Source organism: Sinocyclocheilus grahami, unplaced genomic scaffold (genome assembly GCF_001515645.1).
Source record: "Sinocyclocheilus grahami isolate Dianchi unplaced genomic scaffold, SAMN03320097.WGS_v1.1 scaffold280.1, whole genome shotgun sequence".
NCBI lineage: Eukaryota > Metazoa > Chordata > Actinopteri > Cypriniformes > Cyprinidae > Sinocyclocheilus > Sinocyclocheilus grahami.
Genome location: NW_015505459.1, coordinates 648372 through 669523, shown reverse-complemented (window position 1 = coordinate 669523; position 21152 = coordinate 648372). Strand labels below are relative to the sequence as shown.

Here is a 21152-nt window from a genome sequence, read left to right as displayed (position 1 = left end):
AGGCTGGTCAAAATGGTGATTAATGTTCAGAAGACAGACAGTAGCTGCTTACAGACCCATGTTCAGGTTGAGAAATGATGAACTTAAAAAGGGCCAAGAAAGTATTTTGTTTGGTGCTTGCCTATATAGTTAAATGACTATTTTGTAGACTTTTTTTCCCTCACAACTGTAAGTTTATCTCACAATTTAAAATGTTTTTTTGTCATTCTGGGCATTCAGCTGATGCAATTTGTGTGTCAATGTAACATGACAAAATTAGATTGCAAATATGAGATTGTCATCCATCCCTCAGTCCATCAGGATTTTATTCAAATGTAGACATGAAAATTATTTATTGTGTTTCATGTTTCATAAATGCCCTTTGAAATAAAATACAATAGAGAGAACAATTTGTGGAAAGGACAGCATTGTTTCATAAAAAAAAGGAGTTGAACACAGAAATTGATATACCTGTACATGGATGTTGATGATACAACTGTACTTTTCTTCCCATTTGCTTATGTACATTATATTAGTTAATATATAGTTTAGTCACAGAAATGCATTTGATGCATGTAAATTCATATTCCTGACATGGAAAAAAACAGTGATGAGGTTATGAGTAATTAGGACACTCTGACAATCTTCTATGATCCAGACTAAAGCATTTCAATGGGCAACATATTGAGAAAAAGCCCTTAAATAAAACATAAGAGCTGAAGGTAATTTCAGCTGATCCAAATTTTGTATTAAACATAGCTGTATATCCATTTTATTTCAGTTAATTCAACATTTTACTGCTGTAAGTTTAGTGAAACAGGATATTTAACCCAGAACAATTTAGGCGATTCTGGATTTTTATCCACTGGGAATTGATTGAATCATTAAAAGTAGGCGTTGCATGTCAAAATGGAGCGAAGCTGTTGGAGAGAATGGGTTGAGAAATACATAACATCAGCCAGGAAAGTTGTTTCATTTTGATGAAAGATTACATCGATTCTTTCTTTGGAATAGCATGCACCACTTGTGCATAATAAAATCAGGAACATGTACATGTACTGACTTAAGTAGTCCATTAAACCATTTTAAAACACAGTTTCCTACTTGTGTTCAACAAGAAAACAAAAATTCCTCAAGCGCTGATAAAAATGCTAAATTATTAACTTTGTAAGAGGAAATTTCCACTGTAGTCATTCCAACTGCATTTAGGGGCCTTTTCCTTACACCAGTACTCTCATCAAGTGAAAAAAAGTGATAACATTCCTCACTTAATCCTGAGAAATGAAAAACTACATGTTGGCGTAAAGCTTTATAGCAAACCACCAAAATAACATCTGTACAATATTACAGTTGCGATATGTGCAACACATCTGAGCTAAAATACATTCTCTACCTGAAAAGTTACATCCATGCATTTTTGTCCGTTTCCCATGATTCCATGCCATATTTTGTGACAAAAACAACAGGTTGTCCAAACATTTTCTTACAGATTAAAAAAGTGAAATCTTGTTTGCATTTGGATTCCTCCTGATTAGACACTTACACACACATTTACACACATCCAAACATGGTAAAAAAAAAAAAAAGCAAGCAAAGATGGGTTACTTAGAAAAGAGTTCCTAAAGAAAGGTCTCGTCATACGTCTCTTCTGATTTATGAGGCTCACTGGATTGAGAGTGGTCACTAGGATAATTTGTTACAGCATCATAGGACAGCGGAGAGCAAGCTAAGTACGGCGGCCCCTTCTCGGGACCGTAGTGCTCTTTAATCATTGACACTATGAGTCCTTCCCGCTCCGGAGCGCCGTCCTCTTCCAACCAGTGTGCGTCTTGGTTTATGTGCTTGTACAGGTAAGACGCCTGCTTCATTTGCCGTCTAACCAGGTGCCGCCGGTAGGCACGCTGGATCAGAAATGCCGAAATCTCCTCCTGCTTGCGCCGCAGCGTGGTGGTGATGGGCTCGTGGGATATCTTGGAAGGGTTCGCCATCATGAACTTCTCCTCCATTTGCTGCTTCAAAGCGTCCATTTCTCCCGTCTCCCCGAGGACCCGCTTGGTGAAGGCGAACAGGATGTCCAGGCAGTGGATCCTGTCACCGCTCACCATAGGTAGATCCATGTTGATGAGTTTGATTCTGTTGGGTTTGGTGATCCTCAGAGGTTCGGAAAGGCTGTCGGCGAAACTCGAGAGTTTGGAGTACTCGATGAAGTGCGTGGCCTCTACGTCAAACTTTTCCCAAACCTCGTAGAACATCTCAAAGTCATCCTCGCTCAGAGGTTCAGCGCTCTCCTCGGTGGCCACGCTGAAGTTCTCCAGAATGATGGCGATGTACATGTTGACCACGATCAAGAAGGAAATGATGATGTAGCTGACGAAGAAAGTGATCCCTACCGAGGGGTTGCCGCAGTTGCCCTTGGTATTGGTTCCGGTGTTGATGTAACTCGAGCTGCATTCTTCCGGAGAGTTGTTGAGAATGGGATCCAGTAGGTTATCCCAACCGGCCGATGTGGTGATCTGGAAAAGGCAGATCATGCTGTTCCCGAAGGTTTCGAAGTTGAACATGTCGTCAATCCCGCCCTGCTTCTTTACGTAGGCGAAGTTTGCCATGCCAAAAATGGCATAGATGAACATGACCAAGAAGAGCAGGAGGCCGATGTTGAACAACGCCGGCAGCGACATCATTAAGGCAAAAAGTAACGTCCTTATTCCTTTAGCTGCTCGTATTAGTCTGAGAACTCGTCCTATTCTTGCCAACCGGATCACACGAAACAGAGTTGGGGATACAAAGTATTTTTCTATTATGTCAGCAAGGACAATTCCTAAGAGGAAGGACAAATTAAAACCAGATATCAACACATAGAAGGTGGACTCGCTTGAAAATCTCTTGAGGAATGGCACTATGAACATCTCAGATCACAACAACCCAGTTGAAAAGACAAGCTGGTGTCTCTGCAAAGTTTCTTAACTGACTTAATCAAACCAGCAATCCTTCTTTGGCTTCACCATAACGGTGACCAGATGGACCCGTACCAAAGAGCTAACCAGTATAAACCAAGTTGGTCTTTTCAGCAGGGAAGTATCTTGAATTAGCCACACGTACCACTTACCAGACTGTAAAGTCGTGCACTTACCAACGATGGACAGAATAACGACTACAAAGTCAAATATGTTCCAACTAATGGTGAAGAAATAACAGCGGAGGGCAAACATCTTGATGAGGCATTCAGTGGTAAAGATGACAATGAAGGCCAGGTTGATGTTATTGAGGATGGTCTCCATGCGAGCAGATTGTTCATCAGTCTCGACCATCATGGTTATCATGTTGAGAATAATGAGCATCATGATGGTAATGTCAAAGGCTTGCTTGGACACCAAGTCGAAGAAGAATCCTTGTAAAATGTTCTAGATGGAAATGTGTTTATGGTGAGAAATTAGAAAGGGAATTCGGTATGAGATTTTTAGTTACAAAAATGTTCAAATTCATCATCTTACCACTGGTCTTGGAATTGGCTTCTGTGGCTTTTTCGATCCAAGTTTCTTCATTGCATTGTAGTACTTTTTCTGCTCTTCAGTCATGAATATATCCTGGCCACCTTTAGTACAGAGAACAAGCAGATGTTATTTTTTTCATGGGACACAATAAATGTAAACTAAATGCTTTTGGAAGAGAAGTTAAACTTAAACACCTATCATTCTTTTCTGTTGATTGAAGTTATCGATGATGACACCGATGAACAGATTTAAGGTAAAAAAGGATCCAAAGATGATGAAAATTACGAAGTAGATGTACATGTAGAGGTTTATCTCTTTGACGGGCTGCTCCTCAACCTGACAAACAAGAACAACATAAATCTTAGAGACTCACAAAGATGGTTTTCCGGACAGTCTAAAGCTCTAAAATGAAGTTCCCATTCAGTCAGTCACGTTCTACATGGGGTGCGTGTGGCGAAACACGCACGCCAACTGTCATTGGCTTGTTTGGTTAACACTCGAAGGTGATTGGGCTCTCGGGCGAGATCCCAATTCGTCAGTCACTGACGTAACGTCTCCGTTCCCTCCTTCAGGGAACGAGAGTTACACAAGTAACCTAGACGTTTCTTCAATAGTTATTTGCAGCACCTTGGGTTGAAATTTTTCTAGCATTGGGTAACTGAGTTCCTAATTGGTTCTCTGGAGGTTAAAATGTTCTAGGCTCTTTGAATGGCTTTCTTGACAAACCGGTTTTCCAAAGAACTCTCTTTTAATTGGAACTATTATTTTTAAGATTATGATAGTTTGTAGTTAATACCTAGGTTGTTCTTTTGTGAATTTGGATGCAAGTCATTAATTTCAGGAATGAAATGAACATGCTTACTCCACGGGAATCGACGGCAGCGTACATGATTTCCATCCAGCCTTTGAATGTTGCCTGAAAAACAAAATATTTAAGAATGCTTGAATGTCCATCTAAAAGAGAAAGATTTTCAATTTATTCAAATATATGTTCTGCTTCTAGCTGAGCACATTTCTTTCCAAGCCTGACCATAGCGAAACTTGGCTTTTTAGTCTGAGATAATTACGCATTTAAGTTTCATACCTTCTGTAAAGACAAAGAGTTGTGACTCACCAAGAGTCAGCATGAACGCCATTAAGCTAGGCCATTTTTAGATGTCGTTGCCATGGTTACAGAAATTATTACCTGTGGTGATTGAGAGACTGTTCCTAGAGGTAAATGATAGGTTAAGGCCCAGCGAGGAGTTGCAGGCCCCTGAAAAACTCTGGTTGCTTGGCTACCTTAACAAATATGATGATTCTACAGCACAGTCACCAAAAGTCCTTCCTGGACTGAACTGCTCAAGATGTCCAGAGTTCAGAATTTAAGAATTGGCTCCCTTTACATTAATGAGCGTGAATTGGAATGGAACAGCGTCAGAAATTAGCTTTTCACTTTTATAGCCTAATTTCCTTACATGTATCATTTCCAAAATTTCCTTAAATGTATCTGTGTTGTCTTTTCTGTCAAATACTTAAATTTAACCAATTACTTCAATACAAATTTAAGAACATCAACAAAAAGCCATATTTACACTACAAAGGTGCATAAGAATCTGCATAACAGATTTACTTTAATTGTGCAGGAGCATTTTTTGCTCCCTTATCTTGAATTTGGGGTTGATTTCAAAACAATTAGCAATGGTTTAAAAATAAATTATTTAAAATTTTCTAAAAACATTATATTGAATATGTGTTGATATTTAATTTCACATGGGGCATAAACATTTCCTCTAAAAATATAGTATAATTTTTCTACCTTTTGGGGAATTTTTTTCTCACCTTGTTATACTTTTGGTATGACCAGTCTCCAAAAAATGCTTATAAATGTACTGTTTTGCTATATTTTTACCAAATATTGGATTCTGTCTTTCTGGCAACTTTCAACTTCTTTAGCAACTTTTTAGTTTTCTTTCAATTATTGCAGAGTTTGTATTTTTGGAACTGAATGATCATAGGTCTCATAGATCTGCGCTTATGCATTTTTTTAAATTGCCAAAATTATCCACAAATAATGCTTTTTGCACTTTGACAAAAGCATTGAATCCAATATTTGTTGATAATATAGCATAATAAAAAGAGATTTACAAGCAATTATTAAATGGCTGGTCTCTTTTGACTGGAAACAAGGGTTACATTTGAATTTGAATTGTAGTTATTATATAGCATCCTGTTTGGCAGCTCGGTAAAATCATTCTCAGTGCAATTCTGAATGGAGCACAACCCTCGAGACACTCACCACCTGCAGAAGTGAGAGGTATCCAAGGCCCACATTGTCGAAGTTGACTTTCACTTTGGTCCAGTAGAACTGGGTGTCATTCATGGACTGGCAGTCACTCTTGTTGTTGACCAGGGTTACACTGAGAATGTATCCTGTCCTGTTGACACATTTCCCGAATTTCCCAGCGAATAGATTTACACCCATGATGCTAAATATGAGCCAGAAGATCAGGCACACCAGCAGTACGTTCATGATGGATGGGATGGCCCCGATCAGAGCATTCACCACCACCTGGATGACAGAAAATTGGGATGTGATACCATACAGGAAGCAATCATAATGTAACTTCATCCAACCACAGTGCTAGATCACCAAAGCAAATAAAAAAAAATAACATAAAACTTTATGCATTTCTCAAGACATGCTAATTTAAAGGGTTAGTAAACTCAAAAATGAAAATTAGCCCATAAATTACTCACCTTCAAGTCATCCTAGGTGTATATGACTTTCTTCTCTCAGATGAATCCAGTCAGAGTTATATTAAAAATTGTCTTTGATCTTTCAAGCTGTTTAATGCCACTCAGCGGGTGTTGCATGCATCAGTCCAAAAGAGGTTAAATAAAAAGCGCCCATCCATAAAAAAAAAGTGTCTCACCCAGCTCCAGGGGGTGAACAAAGGCCTCCTGTAGCGAATTGATGCGTTTTTGTAAGAAAAATATCCATATTCAAAACGTAATAATCACTTTAATGTAGCTTGCGCCAACAGTTGTACACGGAAGCAGTGCAGGCGGATGACGTATGAGGTCAGCTTTGCACATGCACCGTTCAGAAGTGACGAATGCGGAAGCGCAGCAGAGAGATCAAAACAAAACAACGGTCACTAATTAGAAGTACAAAATGAGGATTTGTAAAGAAGAATGTCAGAGGATTTCGAAATAAGCCAAGAGGAGACTGGTTTTCCTTTGCTAAAGTAAGGAAAATTTGCTTCCTTTGCTCTTGTTAACAAATGTTGGTTTTCACAAGACTCACCGGCGCATGCGCAGCACTGACCTCATACGTCATCCGCCCAGAGCTGCTTTCGTATACAACAGTGAGTGACAGTGACAGTGAAGTGACATGTGGCCATACTTGGAATTAGTGCTCTGCATTTAACCCATCCAAAGTGCACACACACACAGCAGTGAACACACACCCAGAGCAGTGGGCAGCCATTTTTGCTGCGGCGCCCGGGGAGCAGTTGGGGGTTCAGTGCCTTGCTCAAGGGCACCTCAGTCGTGGTATTGCAGGTGGAGAGAGAGCGCTGTACATTCACTCCCCCCACCTACAATCCCTGCCTGTACGAGACTTGAACCCACAACCTTTTGGGTTACGAGTCCGACTCTCTAACCATTAGGCCACGACTTCCCCCTGCGCAAGCTACATTAAAGTTATTATTATGTTTTGGATATGGATACATTCAAAATATCCATATTCAATGGAGCCGTGTGAGACACTTTTTTATGGATGGGTGCTTTTTATTTAACCTCTTTTGGACTGATGCATGCAACACCTGCTGAGTGGCATTAAACAGCTTGAAAGATCAAAGACAATTTTTAATATAACTCCGACTGGATTCGTCTGAAAGAAGAAAGTCATATACACCTAGGATGACTTGAGGGTGAGTAATTTATGGGCTAATTTTCATTTTTGGGTCAACTAACCCTTTAATTTAACCATCCTATTCATACTAAATTACTGATAATAATTTTTTTTTTTTTTTGCTGATTTGCAAAAAAGCCTAGTATTAACAAATTTGATGAGGCTGGGTTCAAAAGTGTCAATTAAAATTTTCACAAGTTCACAAAATAAGAATGAAGATTTTATATATATATTTATATTTATATCAGCTTTAATGCACTTATGAAAACGTCAAAAATTAAGTATTCAAAATGCATCAATTAACTTACAATATGTAAATACTCAATTTAATATATTAATGAACTTTACATTTAAAAAGTTTATAAATACATTCATTTTTTATTATTATTATACATTTTTTTAAACAACAACATTTGTCATTTTCTGTGCTTGTTTGGATGTACTAAACACCCACAGATGTAGCAGAAAACATCAGGTTTATGTTTGCATTTTCTTCTGTCACTGGTCATAATTCTAACCTTGTAATCAGGATGAAACATAAAATGTCTTCAGAATCATTCATATACGTATGTGAAAATCGCCAGACAATTGAACAAATAGTTGTGGTCTGGCACAGAGGAAGACAGGAATCGTGTCTTTGTGGCAGTTTTTCTGCTGATTAAGTGATAATACGTGACTTCTTCACCTTATGGCTGTCACAAAAGCAAAAATGCAACAAAATGCATCATAGTTTGTGAAAGTGTGACGAGCTTGAGCAAAACAGACACTATTGTTGCAATCAGCAGTCCAACATTTTTAAGAAATGTATTGGACATTCAACATATATTATGCAGGGCGGTATAATCGCAGTGAATTCCCTGTAAAACTGTAAGCTTACCCGCATTCCTTCGAATCTAGACAGGGCCCTCAGGGGCCTCAGAGCTCTGAGAGTCCTCAAAGATTTAATGGCCCCAAAGTCTGAGTAGCCCAGAGAGTTAGCGACCAAGCTAATCAAAGACACCTGCAATTGGAGAAAAATAGATTACTTTTTAATAAAATACTTAATATTAATAAGAATTTTTTTAATTAATATTAATAAAACACCTCTCTGAATGGCTTTTTATGTTAAATAGACTATAATATGTAACTAGATGCAATTTATTTATAAAAGGAAAAATTGATATTTTTTGCACTTTTGGGACATTCTATAGGAACACATTTATTGGGACATAAATTAGATCAGTTTTACAAATCAGTTTAAAATCACAATAGGTTTCCACTCTATTCTACAGTCAGAGTAGACAGACAGTGTAGAACAGAATGGCTTTCTGTTGTAATGGCAGGTTGTGGCCACAGGAACGGTCGGCTGATGTGGTGAAATGAAGACAAAACACGGACAAGTATGCACATATGTACATCAATGTCTATACCTACATACTCAAATATATATGCATAATCAATATGCATATATATAAAATAGAGTGAGGTTTTATAAAGAATTTGAGTTTTTCTTTAAAATCATTTCTTTTGATCAGATTTTCTTTTGCTTGATTTTCATCAGTCCAAACAGTGTTTAAGATTCAGTTTATAGATTCCATTTGTGGATTATTAAATGTAGTCCCAAGAATGGTCAGTTCTTTATAAAAAAACAATTTCTATAGTTTTCCTTGTCACTGCAATATATCTAAAGAAGATATTTGTGTGCAATTTGCTCTAAAAGACAACTTCAGAAATCCAAGATTGAATGATACAAATAAAAGTACAAAATTAAATAATAAAAACGTTAAAATACAGATTTCGGCTTAAATGCTCTTTAAATGTATCATAAGACGTCTCACTGTAATGTACCTTTAAAATGTCAATTCTTGATTTTATTAACAGTCCTAAATGTAACTGATCTTCTCCAGATAATTCTTTGATACAGTGATTATATTCTGATATAAAAGCCAAGGTCCTGTGGGAGTAATTATTAAACATATCAAGCTTGACACCATGTTAAATTACAGGTCGAAATGAATTGCTGACAGAGAGACAGTGGCATTTATATCTCGGCGTGGATGAGAAGAGAAGTGCAGCTGAGATACAGACGTGAGCCTTCGCTCACCTCTGACCTTTGAACTGTGAACTTACCCTATGGTTAAAGGTGTGTGTGGAGATCTGTGTGGGTCAGATGAGCATCAGGTGAGACACACTTGTGTTTAGTTGAGCTACTCCAGATGCTGTGCCAGGTGTTCATGTGTGGTTGTTTTATGCGTATTTTGTGCAGTTATCTCTGTGTCTGAAGAATGTGTTTGCCATAACATCTCAATTCTGATATCGCTCTGAATACAATCTGCCATAAAAGGTCTGAGGTGTCAGTAACACAAAACCAGAATGATACAAAACTAAAACTTGCAAACAAAAGTCAACAAATTCAAACTGTAGTATTATGTCTTTAATGTCAATTATGGATGGCTTAGACGGACTCTAAATTCTGGCAATATTAAGTTAATATAATGCGTGTTACACCTAAACAGCCTACAGTTTGACAAATGAACTGTTTTATTTGTGAATCCAATTAAACAGTTCAGAACATTTGTGTTCAATCGATAGGCCACGTCTGTGTCCATTTTACAGGTTTAGCATGATTAAATGAGGTTTATAAAACGGATAGTTCCGGTCCTTGATTCTGATTGGCTGAGCCACGTTCGAAGCTGTTGTAAATTACACTACAAACACACACCTTTGTTTACTTCTGTGTGTTGCTCTGCAACCACTTTGTTGGAACCACAACTGTTTCTGAGGAACTACATTGTTTGGTGGAAGAATTCTGTGAAACCTTACTACGTATATGGAATAACCGTTTTATAAAAGCAGTAAGCCCCGTGAAGCCGTGGTTTACAGTGAATTTACAACGGCTAAGGGGGTTTTTAGGCTTACAACGCCCCTTAGCTGTTATAAATTCACTGTGAACCACGGCTTCTTGGGGCTTATTGCTTTATTAGACACTCTGCTTTGCATGATCTGTGCTAAAATCGCTGTAATGAACAGCCTTCACTACAGCAAATTATTTATTTTTGCAGTTTTCTAGCCAGAAATGTCCTCATTTTAAAGTCAAATTTATTTTACTTTCATTGCCTGTATAAAAGCAAAATATAGTACACTGTAAAAAAAACGATCTTACAAAGCTTTGTCACCCCACTGCCTTAAAAAAAAATGTATCTTCATTTTTTCAGTGTTAAGCAGTTGTTTCAACATGCGTTTTTGAGTTGAAACAACAGTTATACTAGTTCTTTCAACTTTCAGCTTAGTTGAGGGCCAATAAACGTTCTTTTTCTTTTCTTGTTGTCTGGACAATTTATAAAAAATTAGTTTGTCTACCAAAAAAAAAAAAAGTTGAAATGGTAAAATCTCAAAATTATTTTTTACAGCGTATTATACTAAATAATACACTAAATCGAATATAGTATGAAATATAGAACAGCACTAGGCAAACATTTTGAATGATTAATGGTTTTTTTTTTCATTTATGTAGTCCCAAGAATGGTCAGTTCTTTATAAAAAAACAATTTCTATAGTTTTCCTTGTCACTGCAATATATCTAAAGAAGATATTTGTGTGCAATTTGCTCTAAAAGACAACTTCAGAAATCCAAGATTGAATGATACAAATAAAAGTACAAAATTAAATAATAAAAACGTTAAAATACAGATTTCGGCTTAAATGCTCTTTAAATGTATCATAAGACGTCTCACTGTAATGTACCTTTAAAATGTCAATTCTTGATTTTATTAACAGTCCTAAATGTAACTGATCTTCTCCAGATAATTCTTTGATACAGTGATTATATTCTGATATAAAAGCCAAGGTCCTGTGGGAGTAATTATTAAACATATCAAGCTTGACACCATGTTAAATTACAGGTCGAAATGAATTGCTGACAGAGAGACAGTGGCATTTATATCTCGGCGTGGATGAGAAGAGAAGTGCAGCTGAGATACAGACGTGAGCCTTCGCTCACCTCTGACCTTTGAACTGTGAACTTACCCTATGGTTAAAGGTGTGTGTGGAGATCTGTGTGGGTCAGATGAGCATCAGGTGAGACACACTTGTGTTTAGTTGAGCTACTCCAGATGCTGTGCCAGGTGTTCATGTGTGGTTGTTTTATGCGTATTTTGTGCAGTTATCTCTGTGTCTGAAGAATGTGTTTGCCATAACATCTCAATTCTGATATCGCTCTGAATACAATCTGCCATAAAAGGTCTGAGGTGTCAGTAACACAAAACCAGAATGATACAAAACTAAAACTTGCAAACAAAAGTCAACAAATTCAAACTGTAGTATTATGTCTTTAATGTCAATTATGGATGGCTTAGACGGACTCTAAATTCTGGCAATATTAAGTTAATATAATGCGTGTTACACCTAAACAGCCTACAGTTTGACAAATGAACTGTTTTATTTGTGAATCCAATTAAACAGTTCAGAACATTTGTGTTCAATCGATAGGCCACGTCTGTGTCCATTTTACAGGTTTAGCATGATTAAATGAGGTTTATAAAACGGATAGTTCCGGTCCTTGATTCTGATTGGCTGAGCCACGTTCGAAGCTGTTGTAAATTACACTACAAACACACACCTTTGTTTACTTCTGTGTGTTGCTCTGCAACCACTTTGTTGGAACCACAACTGTTTCTGAGGAACTACATTGTTTGGTGGAAGAATTCTGTGAAACCTTACTACGTATATGGAATAACCGTTTTATAAAAGCAGTAAGCCCCGTGAAGCCGTGGTTTACAGTGAATTTACAACGGCTAAGGGGGTTTTTAGGCTTACAACGCCCCTTAGCTGTTATAAATTCACTGTGAACCACGGCTTCTTGGGGCTTATTGCTTTATTAGACACTCTGCTTTGCATGATCTGTGCTAAAATCGCTGTAATGAACAGCCTTCACTACAGCAAATTATTTATTTTTGCAGTTTTCTAGCCAGAAATGTCCTCATTTTAAAGTCAAATTTATTTTACTTTCATTGCCTGTATAAAAGCAAAATATAGTACACTGTAAAAAAAACGATCTTACAAAGCTTTGTCACCCCACTGCCTTAAAAAAATGTATCTTCATTTTTTCAGTGTTAAGCAGTTGTTTCAACATGCGTTTTTGAGTTGAAACAACAGTTATACTAGTTCTTTCAACTTTCAGCTTAGTTGAGGGCCAATAAACGTTCTTTTTCTTTTCTTGTTGTCTGGACAATTTATAAAAAATTAGTTTGTCTACCAAAAAAAAAAAAAAATTGAAATGGTAAAATCTCAAAATTATTTTTTACAGCGTATTATACTAAATAATACACTAAATCGAATATAGTATGAAATATAGAACAGCACTAGGCAAACATTTTGAATGATTAATGTTTTTTTTTTCATTTTTTGAAAGTAGTCTTTTATGCTGACCATGGCTCATGGCTCCATTTGTTTAATGAAAAAATAAAACATTATTATTGTGGAATATTATTGCAATTTAAAAATAACTGTTTTCTATAAAAAATAATAAATATTTATTCTCATAATCAATGTTGAAAACAGTTGTGCTGCTTCATATGTTTGTGGAAATTAATACATTTGATGAAAGCATTTATTTGAAATAGAAATCTTTTGTAGAATTATAAATGTCTTTACTGTCACTTTTGATCAATTTAATGCATCACTGCTAAATTATTGTTACTGAAAAGTATTTATTTATCTTTTTTAATCTTACTGATCCCAAACTTTTGAATGGAAGTGTATTACAGTTTTGACAAAAAATATTAAGCAGCACAACGGTTTTCAACATTGATTATAATCAGAAATGTTTCTTGAGCAGCAAATCAGCATATTAGAATGATTTCTGAAGGATCATGTGACACTGAAGACTGGAGAATGATGCTGAAAATACAGCTTTGCATCACAGGAATAAATTACATTTTAAAATATATTTAAAAAGACATTTTTGACCTAATAAATGCAGCCTTGGTGAGCATAAGATACGTCTTTTAAAACCATGAAAAAAAATAATAATGTAATTATTCCAAATTCTGCCTAAGTGCAACCGTTCAACATCGATCCAGTATTCAGCTAGAGAAAATTATTCTACTCACATCCACAATCAGGAAGTCCAGCCAGCACCAGTAGTTAGTGAAGTATTTCTTAAAGCCATACGCAATCCACTTCAGAAACATCTCCAGCACAAAGATGTAGCTGAACACCTTGTCAGCATATTCCAACACCACCTTCACCACCTTCCTCTGTTCAATGTAAATGTCTTCAAATGCCTGACCCAAGAAGAATATCATACCACAGTAAGACCAGGACTAGCTACACATTTAATTACAATATGGACAAATTGAATGCATGAATTACATTAATCTTTGACTTCAAAACAGTATGGAATAGTTAAAGTTCACTGTTCAGCATGGTTCCTCACCAGAGCTCCACTGCTGAGGAGGATCATGAAGATGATGAAGGTCTCAAACCAGCTGTGCTCCACTATCTGATAGCACGTCTTCCTCAACCTCCACCACGCTTGACCCAGACCTCTCGTCGTGTTGATATTGCAACACTTACAGCGATGCATACAGACTGGAGAGATACAGAGAGATCAGCTCCTCACAAAAAAAACATGATACAGTACGTCAAAGTGGAAGCAATGGCCACAGGAGAGCAAATATTATCCTGTTTCATTATAAGCTTACACTCAGGGAAACACTCTTCTGGATCCATGCCATCATCTGCCATCTCAGAATATTCCTCCTCATCTTCCCCAGGCTTCCTCAAGTCCACCGTACTTCCTTCAGAGAGGCTGGCGACTTCCTGTTGAGCAAGACAGCTGCCATTACTGAAAGGATGTCTGTGTGCTTAAACCCCACATGCAATGCATACATCATATTCAATGCATATTCATATTCCCATATTCCATCACATTCCCACTACAACTAACGATTAATGCGATGCATATGCTATCATTTATGTTCTTGGCTTCATATAAACTAGTACTGAATCTGTTGATTCAATATTTTGGGTGTTAACTGCACAATATTGGTATATATATATATATATATATATATAGCTATTTTCACTTAGTGTAAATAGAATCCATTGCTAATACGAGACTTGAAAAGGGAGGGGGAAAACAACGTTTGGCAAAAGGCGGGATCGAACCCAGGTCAATCGCGTCTATAAAACCAAGGCCACGCACTTATCCATCTGCACCACTGGAACTGATGATTTCCAGCCACTTTTAACTAAATGTAAATAGACACCCCGTATTTTTTATTCCAGATTAAGGGCATGCAGTCTATTATAAGAGCCACTTTGTGGGTTGTCATGGAAACCTGATTAGTTGCACTCTTACCTTTAATCACACTAGACAGCAAAGATAATCCCAAACTGACTTGTGCCAAGAAAGAAGGAGATGGACTGTGTTACAGAGGGTTTGACATGGAAGGCCCACAGGAAGTCAAGTGATAACAGTCAGATTCCTGTTAAGCTTGATAGAAGTGGTCACTATGAGCTAGTGTTTACAAAATATGTAAAAACTATAGGCCTAACCTAATGTAATAAAATTAATATGTTTAATACTAATCAATATCTGTTTGACATAAAGTCAGAATCTAAAATGTATACATCAATTTTACCGTTGTTGAAGTCATCGAACTTGCATCTGATTGGTGTAATCGTTGTAAGATTCGATGCTTCTAAGATTTAAATTGCGTGTTAAAATAGCGTAGACAGGACACAAATCGCATCCTTTCAATAGGGTAACTAACCAAAACTAAACAAATTGATAGTGAAAATATTTATAACCTTTTTACTATAAAAAAACATTTAAGTGCTCAAAATCTGTGTGGCACAAACTCAACCCGCATTTCTCACACAGAATGAACCAACTGCGCGATTCCCTCTACGCATTTAAAGTTCGTTACTGGTAAAATCTCCCCACAAAACCACAAAAATAAATGAGTAGATTAATCATAACGGAACATTGCACACGGTAGGTGATTCGAAGTCCGACAGTAATTATCTAAAATAGCTAAATTGTTGAATGCGGTAAATGAGACAGATGTTGATTCAGTAACAGCCATGACCGATTTAGTGAGCCATACGTGAATTTGATTCAAAACGGTCACCCGTGTGTTTTTTGAACGAGCCATTGCAAGAACCGATTCATACGAGTCATTTGTTCGTAAATCGGACTGTACTGGTCACATCAAGTATAATTCAAGTTAGTTGACTTGTCCAGTATTTGGCCATATCATCAGCTATATTGGATTTTTCTTTCATGGTAACATGTCATGTCAAAATATACAAAATGTATACAAAAATTCATACTTAATACAGACCCCCTGGCCTTACGTCAAGGACCACTAGGGGTCCATGGAACACTGCTCTAAGCAACACACAACAGGGGACTTAAGTTTGGGGTAAAATATGGAGGTTAAAGCTAAAATTTGCTGATTTATTTTTTCTTGGAAAAGACCTTAGTCAGGGTACATGCTATCATTTGACGCAAATGAATACATGACTGTGCAGTATGTTCTGGTTGTACTGTTGTGTACCTTGGTGTCAATCATATAGCTGGCAAAAGTATAGAAAAAGTATTTCTGAAAAGTATTCTAGTGCAAAAACAACTGTATAACCAATTAACCCAAACATTTCTATCCTTCACTTACTCATTTTCCTTTGCATCAACCTAAATATGGCATCTACCCTGAGGGTTCATTTATTTAATGTTTACAATCTGCCAAATACATTTGGAAATCTATATATACAGTATGATGGTAGATGTCAACCATGACTCATACGCATTTTGAGCAAAGAATTTTAATGTTTGTGCATGTTGTCTAACTATTTTGAAAGTAGATTGAATATAATTGCACTTGTCCCTTTATAGAACAAAATTGCTAACATGACATCATGTCTACTTTTAAGACAGTCGTCATGTCAAAACAGGAAAACTTAGGAAGGAAAGCTTAGTGGCATCTCATTTTCCTGGAAAAGACCTTCAGTTACTCTTCTTAGAGGTATTTTCTGGTCACAACTGGATCATAGAAGAACATCTGGGAGAATTAAGTAATATTTCTCTAATTCCATCTTGTGTATCCTCACAGTCTGAGATTTTTCTTAGGGTATGATGGTTTATCTTCAAAATATATTGAAATGCAAAGAATGATAAACCAGGAATCCAAAAGCGATTTGACAATTGAGAGATGCACAAGGAATACAAACTGACATGCATATTTATGGCAGTTTAATATTTCAAGATGCAAAGCTGCTTACATATTATTTTTATTTATAGTAGTCTATTTAACAGAATATGTAAGGGTTAATGAACAGTCAGCTGGCCACTGATGCAAATTCTAAATTATTTATGGTATACCATATAAATCATTTATTTTATAAATAAATCAATGAATGGACATGGAATATTGATATGAGATGATCTTATTATGTGAGAAGAAATCATACTTACCACTAGGTTTCCTATGACCATGACCAGCATGAAGACCAGAATGCAAAGCGGCTGTCCGGCCACCTCCATACAGTCCCACATGGTCTCGATCCACTCTCCGCACAAGACCCTGAACACGATGAGGAACGAGTGGAAGAAGTCCTTCATGTGCCAGCGAGGAAGGGTGCAGTCATAGCTGATCTTACACACACAGTCCTGATAGTTCTTTCCAAACAGCTGCATGCCCACCACAGCGAAGATGAAGACGATGATGGCTAAGACCAGTGTCAGGTTTCCCAAGGCACCCACAGAGTTACCGATGATCTTTATCAATGTGTTGAGGGTGGGCCATGACTTTGCTAGTTTAAAAACTCTCAGCTGAGGACAAAATACAGAATATGTTTCATTCAGTATTGATATTTTATCAACATGTCCTATATACTTTCTTAAAGGAATATTTCACCCAAAAAGAAAATTTGTTGAAGTATTCACCCTCAGACATCTAAGATGTAGATGAGTTTGTTTCTTTATCAGAACAGATTTGGAGAAATGTAGCATTACATCACTTTTTCACCAATGGATCCTCTGCAGTGAATGGGTGCCGTCAGAATGAGAGTCCAAACAGCTGATAAAAACATCACAATTATCCACATCTTGTGATGTGAAAAGCTGCATGTTTGTAAGAAACTAATTCATCATTAAAGTGTTTTAACTTCAATCCGTCATTTCTGGGCAAAATACACAATAATCCATAATAATGCTTCATCCAGATGTTCGCTCTCACATCGAAATCCACCGAATTAATTGTTTAGAATTGTTTGGGACTGTTTTCACTTGTAAACACTAAGTGATCTGTGCATATTTCTTTCCTGGATCAGACGAGACAACCTTTTCACTGGAGGAAGCATTATTATGGATAGAGCTCTCGTATTTTAGCCGGAAGAAACAGTTTAAAGTTAAAAGCATATTAATGATGGATTTGTTTCTTACAAACAGCTTTTCACCTCACAAAATGTTGACTGGTGGACACAAGTTTTTTTGGATTACTTGTGGATTATTGTGATGTTTTTATGAGCTGTTTGTACTCTCATTTTGACGGCACCCATTCACCTCAGAGGATCCATTGGTGAGCGAGTAACGTAATGCTAAATTTCTCCAAATCTGTTCAGATGAAGAAACAAACATGCATACATCTTGGATGGCCTGAGGGCGAGTACATTTTTGATCAGTCATGTAATTTGACACCAAAACTATTCTTTGTTTTCAGCTGATGTCACTGTTTCTCATGTAAATTCTCATTTTATTTTAGCTAAAGCATGGCCTGTATTCAGTGACTGATATTGAACTAAAAGAAAGTGTAGCCCACTTTTTGAGATGTCAACTCCAACATATTTAATCTCACTAATGGATAAAGGATTACTGCTCGGCCAAATATGCACATGTGGGTGAAGCTATGAAAAAAGTCATTTTTAACGTACACGCACAGTGCTACTTAACAACAGTATTTATCGCAATATAAAAGGATGTTAAAAGCTCTGTGCAGCTTTAATCTGATAATGAATAGCAAGACACTCGAGTTCAAAGGGGTCAGATGGACTGTGCGTGCCGCGTTTGTCATGCAAACTGCATTTTACATCACATAAATACTGATGTGTTGATATTTAAAACTTTGATGGAGTGTCTATACTAATGCCTGCTAATTACATACTACAGATACAAACACTGATGTCAGTTTAAGAGGTCAGTTTCAATATCATTGAGTGTGTTTATGTCCTTTTTTGGGGGATAATGCAATACTGAATTGTTTAAATCTACTTTTTTTTTTAAATTTCAAAACGGTCCTCTCTGAATGATACACACTAATAATTTTTGCTGCCAAAATGAACTATTTTGAATATTGTTATTAATGCATTTTTTTTGTTGTTGGCCATAATGACATTTAGTTTTACAATCCTTGTCTTGGGATTTGTGAATACGTGAGTGCATTTTAACAAAAATGGCGCTCATTTCAGTTCAGATACTTGAACTGCTAAGTTAAGCTTCAGTTAACTGGTTCAAAACTCTGATTCAATGACTCACTCAAAGACATTCATGTCTCTATATGGCATTTCTCATATATTGCACATCCTGGCAATCCTCAGTGTCCATTCTAGTGAATTTACTATGTCTATTTCCAACCAAACTTACCAGTCTGAACGAGCGGAGGACAGATAGACCCTCCACGTTGGAAAGGCCCAACTCCATCAGACTCAAACAAACAATAATTCCATCAAAGATGCTCCAGCCTTGCTGAAAGTAATAGTATGGATCCAGAGCAAAGATCTTCAGCACCATCTCTGCCGTGAAGATTCCAGTGAACACCTGGTAAGCAAGAACAAAACTTTACGTTAATATTAAAGAAGCAAAGAAACAGGGCTGTTTGAGATGATCAAACACAGTTTTGGAGAGCGCCACTGTTTGTCCTCACCAGGTTTCCAACACTCAGCATGCTGTTGAATTCATCAGTCATGGGATAGTGCTCTAGCGCCATGAACAATGTGTTGAGAACAATGCAAATGGTGATTGCAAGGTCCAGGAAAGGGTCCATCACCATGACTTTAAGCCCTTCCTTCACTCTCAGCCAGGCTGGAGAGCATGTCCAAATCAGGTACTTCTTTGCAAATTCATACCAGCATGGAGGACATTTCTGATGGGCCTCTTCAAGTTCTAAGAGGAGAAATGAAAATCATTAAATGAGTAACCGAGAAGAAACCTGGACATTAAGGTGAGCTGATGTTTGATACTTCGGGTGTTTTAGATGAAATGATTTTAAATTTGAATCATCTTTTAGTAGCTAAATGATTTCTTCTTGACAACCGTGAGGTTAAATGGAGAACAATCAGAAACTTTTGCTTCTCCTTATTTGTCTCATGTGAAAAAGTTTCAGAAGAGAGCTCAACAGTCTCGAACTGTGCTCAGATTTGTCAAGGAACAAATGTCAGCAATCAAAAGTGAGAATTCTCAGTGTGAACGCAATCATTTCTCATCAAATTCTTCTGAGATTCAATGTTGATTTTATAGTTCTGTACTCTTACAGCATGTCAACAGTTGTCTCATTTGTGTCTTTTTATTTTTTCTAAACAATTTTAGTCCATCACACCGTCTATGACGTCACTGAAGAAGCTGACAGAGCTCAGTCCTCTCTTCCTGCGCGGGGGCGGGACTTCCTCCTGCACGTCGACAGTCAGCATGGCAGCTGGAGTGGTCTGCTCATTCTGACACACTGGCTCCTGTCAATCAAAGTGAACATCAAAACGTCAAATCTTTTCCAAGTGAATCTTTTCTTAGTGAACACCTATGTAAGTAACTTCCTTCTAAAGCTGTGTTCAAACTAAAGTGACCGATTTGAAACGTTCCTCAAAAGCTGCTACTAATGACACGATACTTTAACAAGCTTACACTCTATTGGTTAACCCTGATATGTGAAATAATAGTCAGAAAAATCTAATTTTTTTGAAGATTATTGAATCTTTAGATTAAAGTGAAAAAGTGAGTGACGTGACATGTGGCCAAGTATGGTGACCCATACTCAGAATTAGTGCTCTGCATTTACCCATCCAAAGTGTGTGTGTGTGTGTGTGCGCGCACACACACACACACACACACACACACACACACACACACACACACACTAAATCTAAAAAAGTATGAACTATCAATTAGAAGGCATGTAGTAGATTGCGTACAACAGGTTTCTCAGCAAAGTTATAGAGGCCTTAGAAATGTGCATATAATACAGCAGGCTTTTTACGATTAAAATAGTTTTAATTAGATTGAAACTTTTTCATTGAAATGCTTCATTATCAAATTATTATTATTAATCAACATTTTTCTCACTTTATCCATCCAGTAGCCATCCTCAACTCTTTTCCATAAAATGGAAGTTGATAGATTTGCCTGGACATTCTCCTTAATACATTCACATTTACATTTACATTTAATCATTTAGCAGACGCTTTTATCCAAAGCGATTTGAATAGAAGCAAGTAGAAGCAATCAGACCAACGAGAGAGCAACAATACAGAAGTGCAATGACAAGTCTCAGTTAGTCTAGCACAGTGCACATAGCAAGGAGTTTTTTTTAATATAAATTAGACCAAAACGAATAGAATAGAATATAATGTAAGTGCTAGTATTAATTGGTCAGGGGGTGATGGCGAAAAAGATGTGTCTTTAGATGTTTTTTGAAAATGGCTAAAGACTTTTTAAGACTTTTCAAAAGTATAACTACTTTTTGTGTTCTTTGGAGAACAAACATATAGTATTCCAGGAACATGACGGTGAGTAAATGACATGAATTCCATTT

At 36.9% G+C, this 21152-nt stretch overlaps 1 protein-coding gene across 1 annotated transcript in view; it reads right to left on the bottom strand.

The window, feature by feature from the left end:
• Positions 1 to 361: 361 nt before the first annotated feature.
• Positions 362 to 21152, bottom strand: part of scn12aa (sodium channel, voltage gated, type XII, alpha a) — a 49163-nt gene continuing 28372 nt past the window's right edge. The window contains exons 13-26 of the mRNA XM_016292087.1: positions 19947 to 20076; positions 19275 to 19513; positions 18995 to 19168; positions 16829 to 17185; positions 14052 to 14169; positions 13784 to 13938; positions 13458 to 13631; positions 8246 to 8368; positions 5749 to 6021; positions 4333 to 4386; positions 3665 to 3806; positions 3471 to 3571; positions 3110 to 3380; positions 362 to 2797 (exon numbers count right to left, since the gene is read on the bottom strand). Coding sequence (XP_016147573.1) covers positions 1599 to 2797; positions 3110 to 3380; positions 3471 to 3571; positions 3665 to 3806; positions 4333 to 4386; positions 5749 to 6021; positions 8246 to 8368; positions 13458 to 13631; positions 13784 to 13938; positions 14052 to 14169; positions 16829 to 17185; positions 18995 to 19168; positions 19275 to 19513; positions 19947 to 20076 — 3510 coding nt within the window. The 3' untranslated portion in view covers positions 362 to 1598. The remainder of the gene's footprint in view (positions 2798 to 3109; positions 3381 to 3470; positions 3572 to 3664; positions 3807 to 4332; positions 4387 to 5748; positions 6022 to 8245; positions 8369 to 13457; positions 13632 to 13783; positions 13939 to 14051; positions 14170 to 16828; positions 17186 to 18994; positions 19169 to 19274; positions 19514 to 19946; positions 20077 to 21152) is intronic.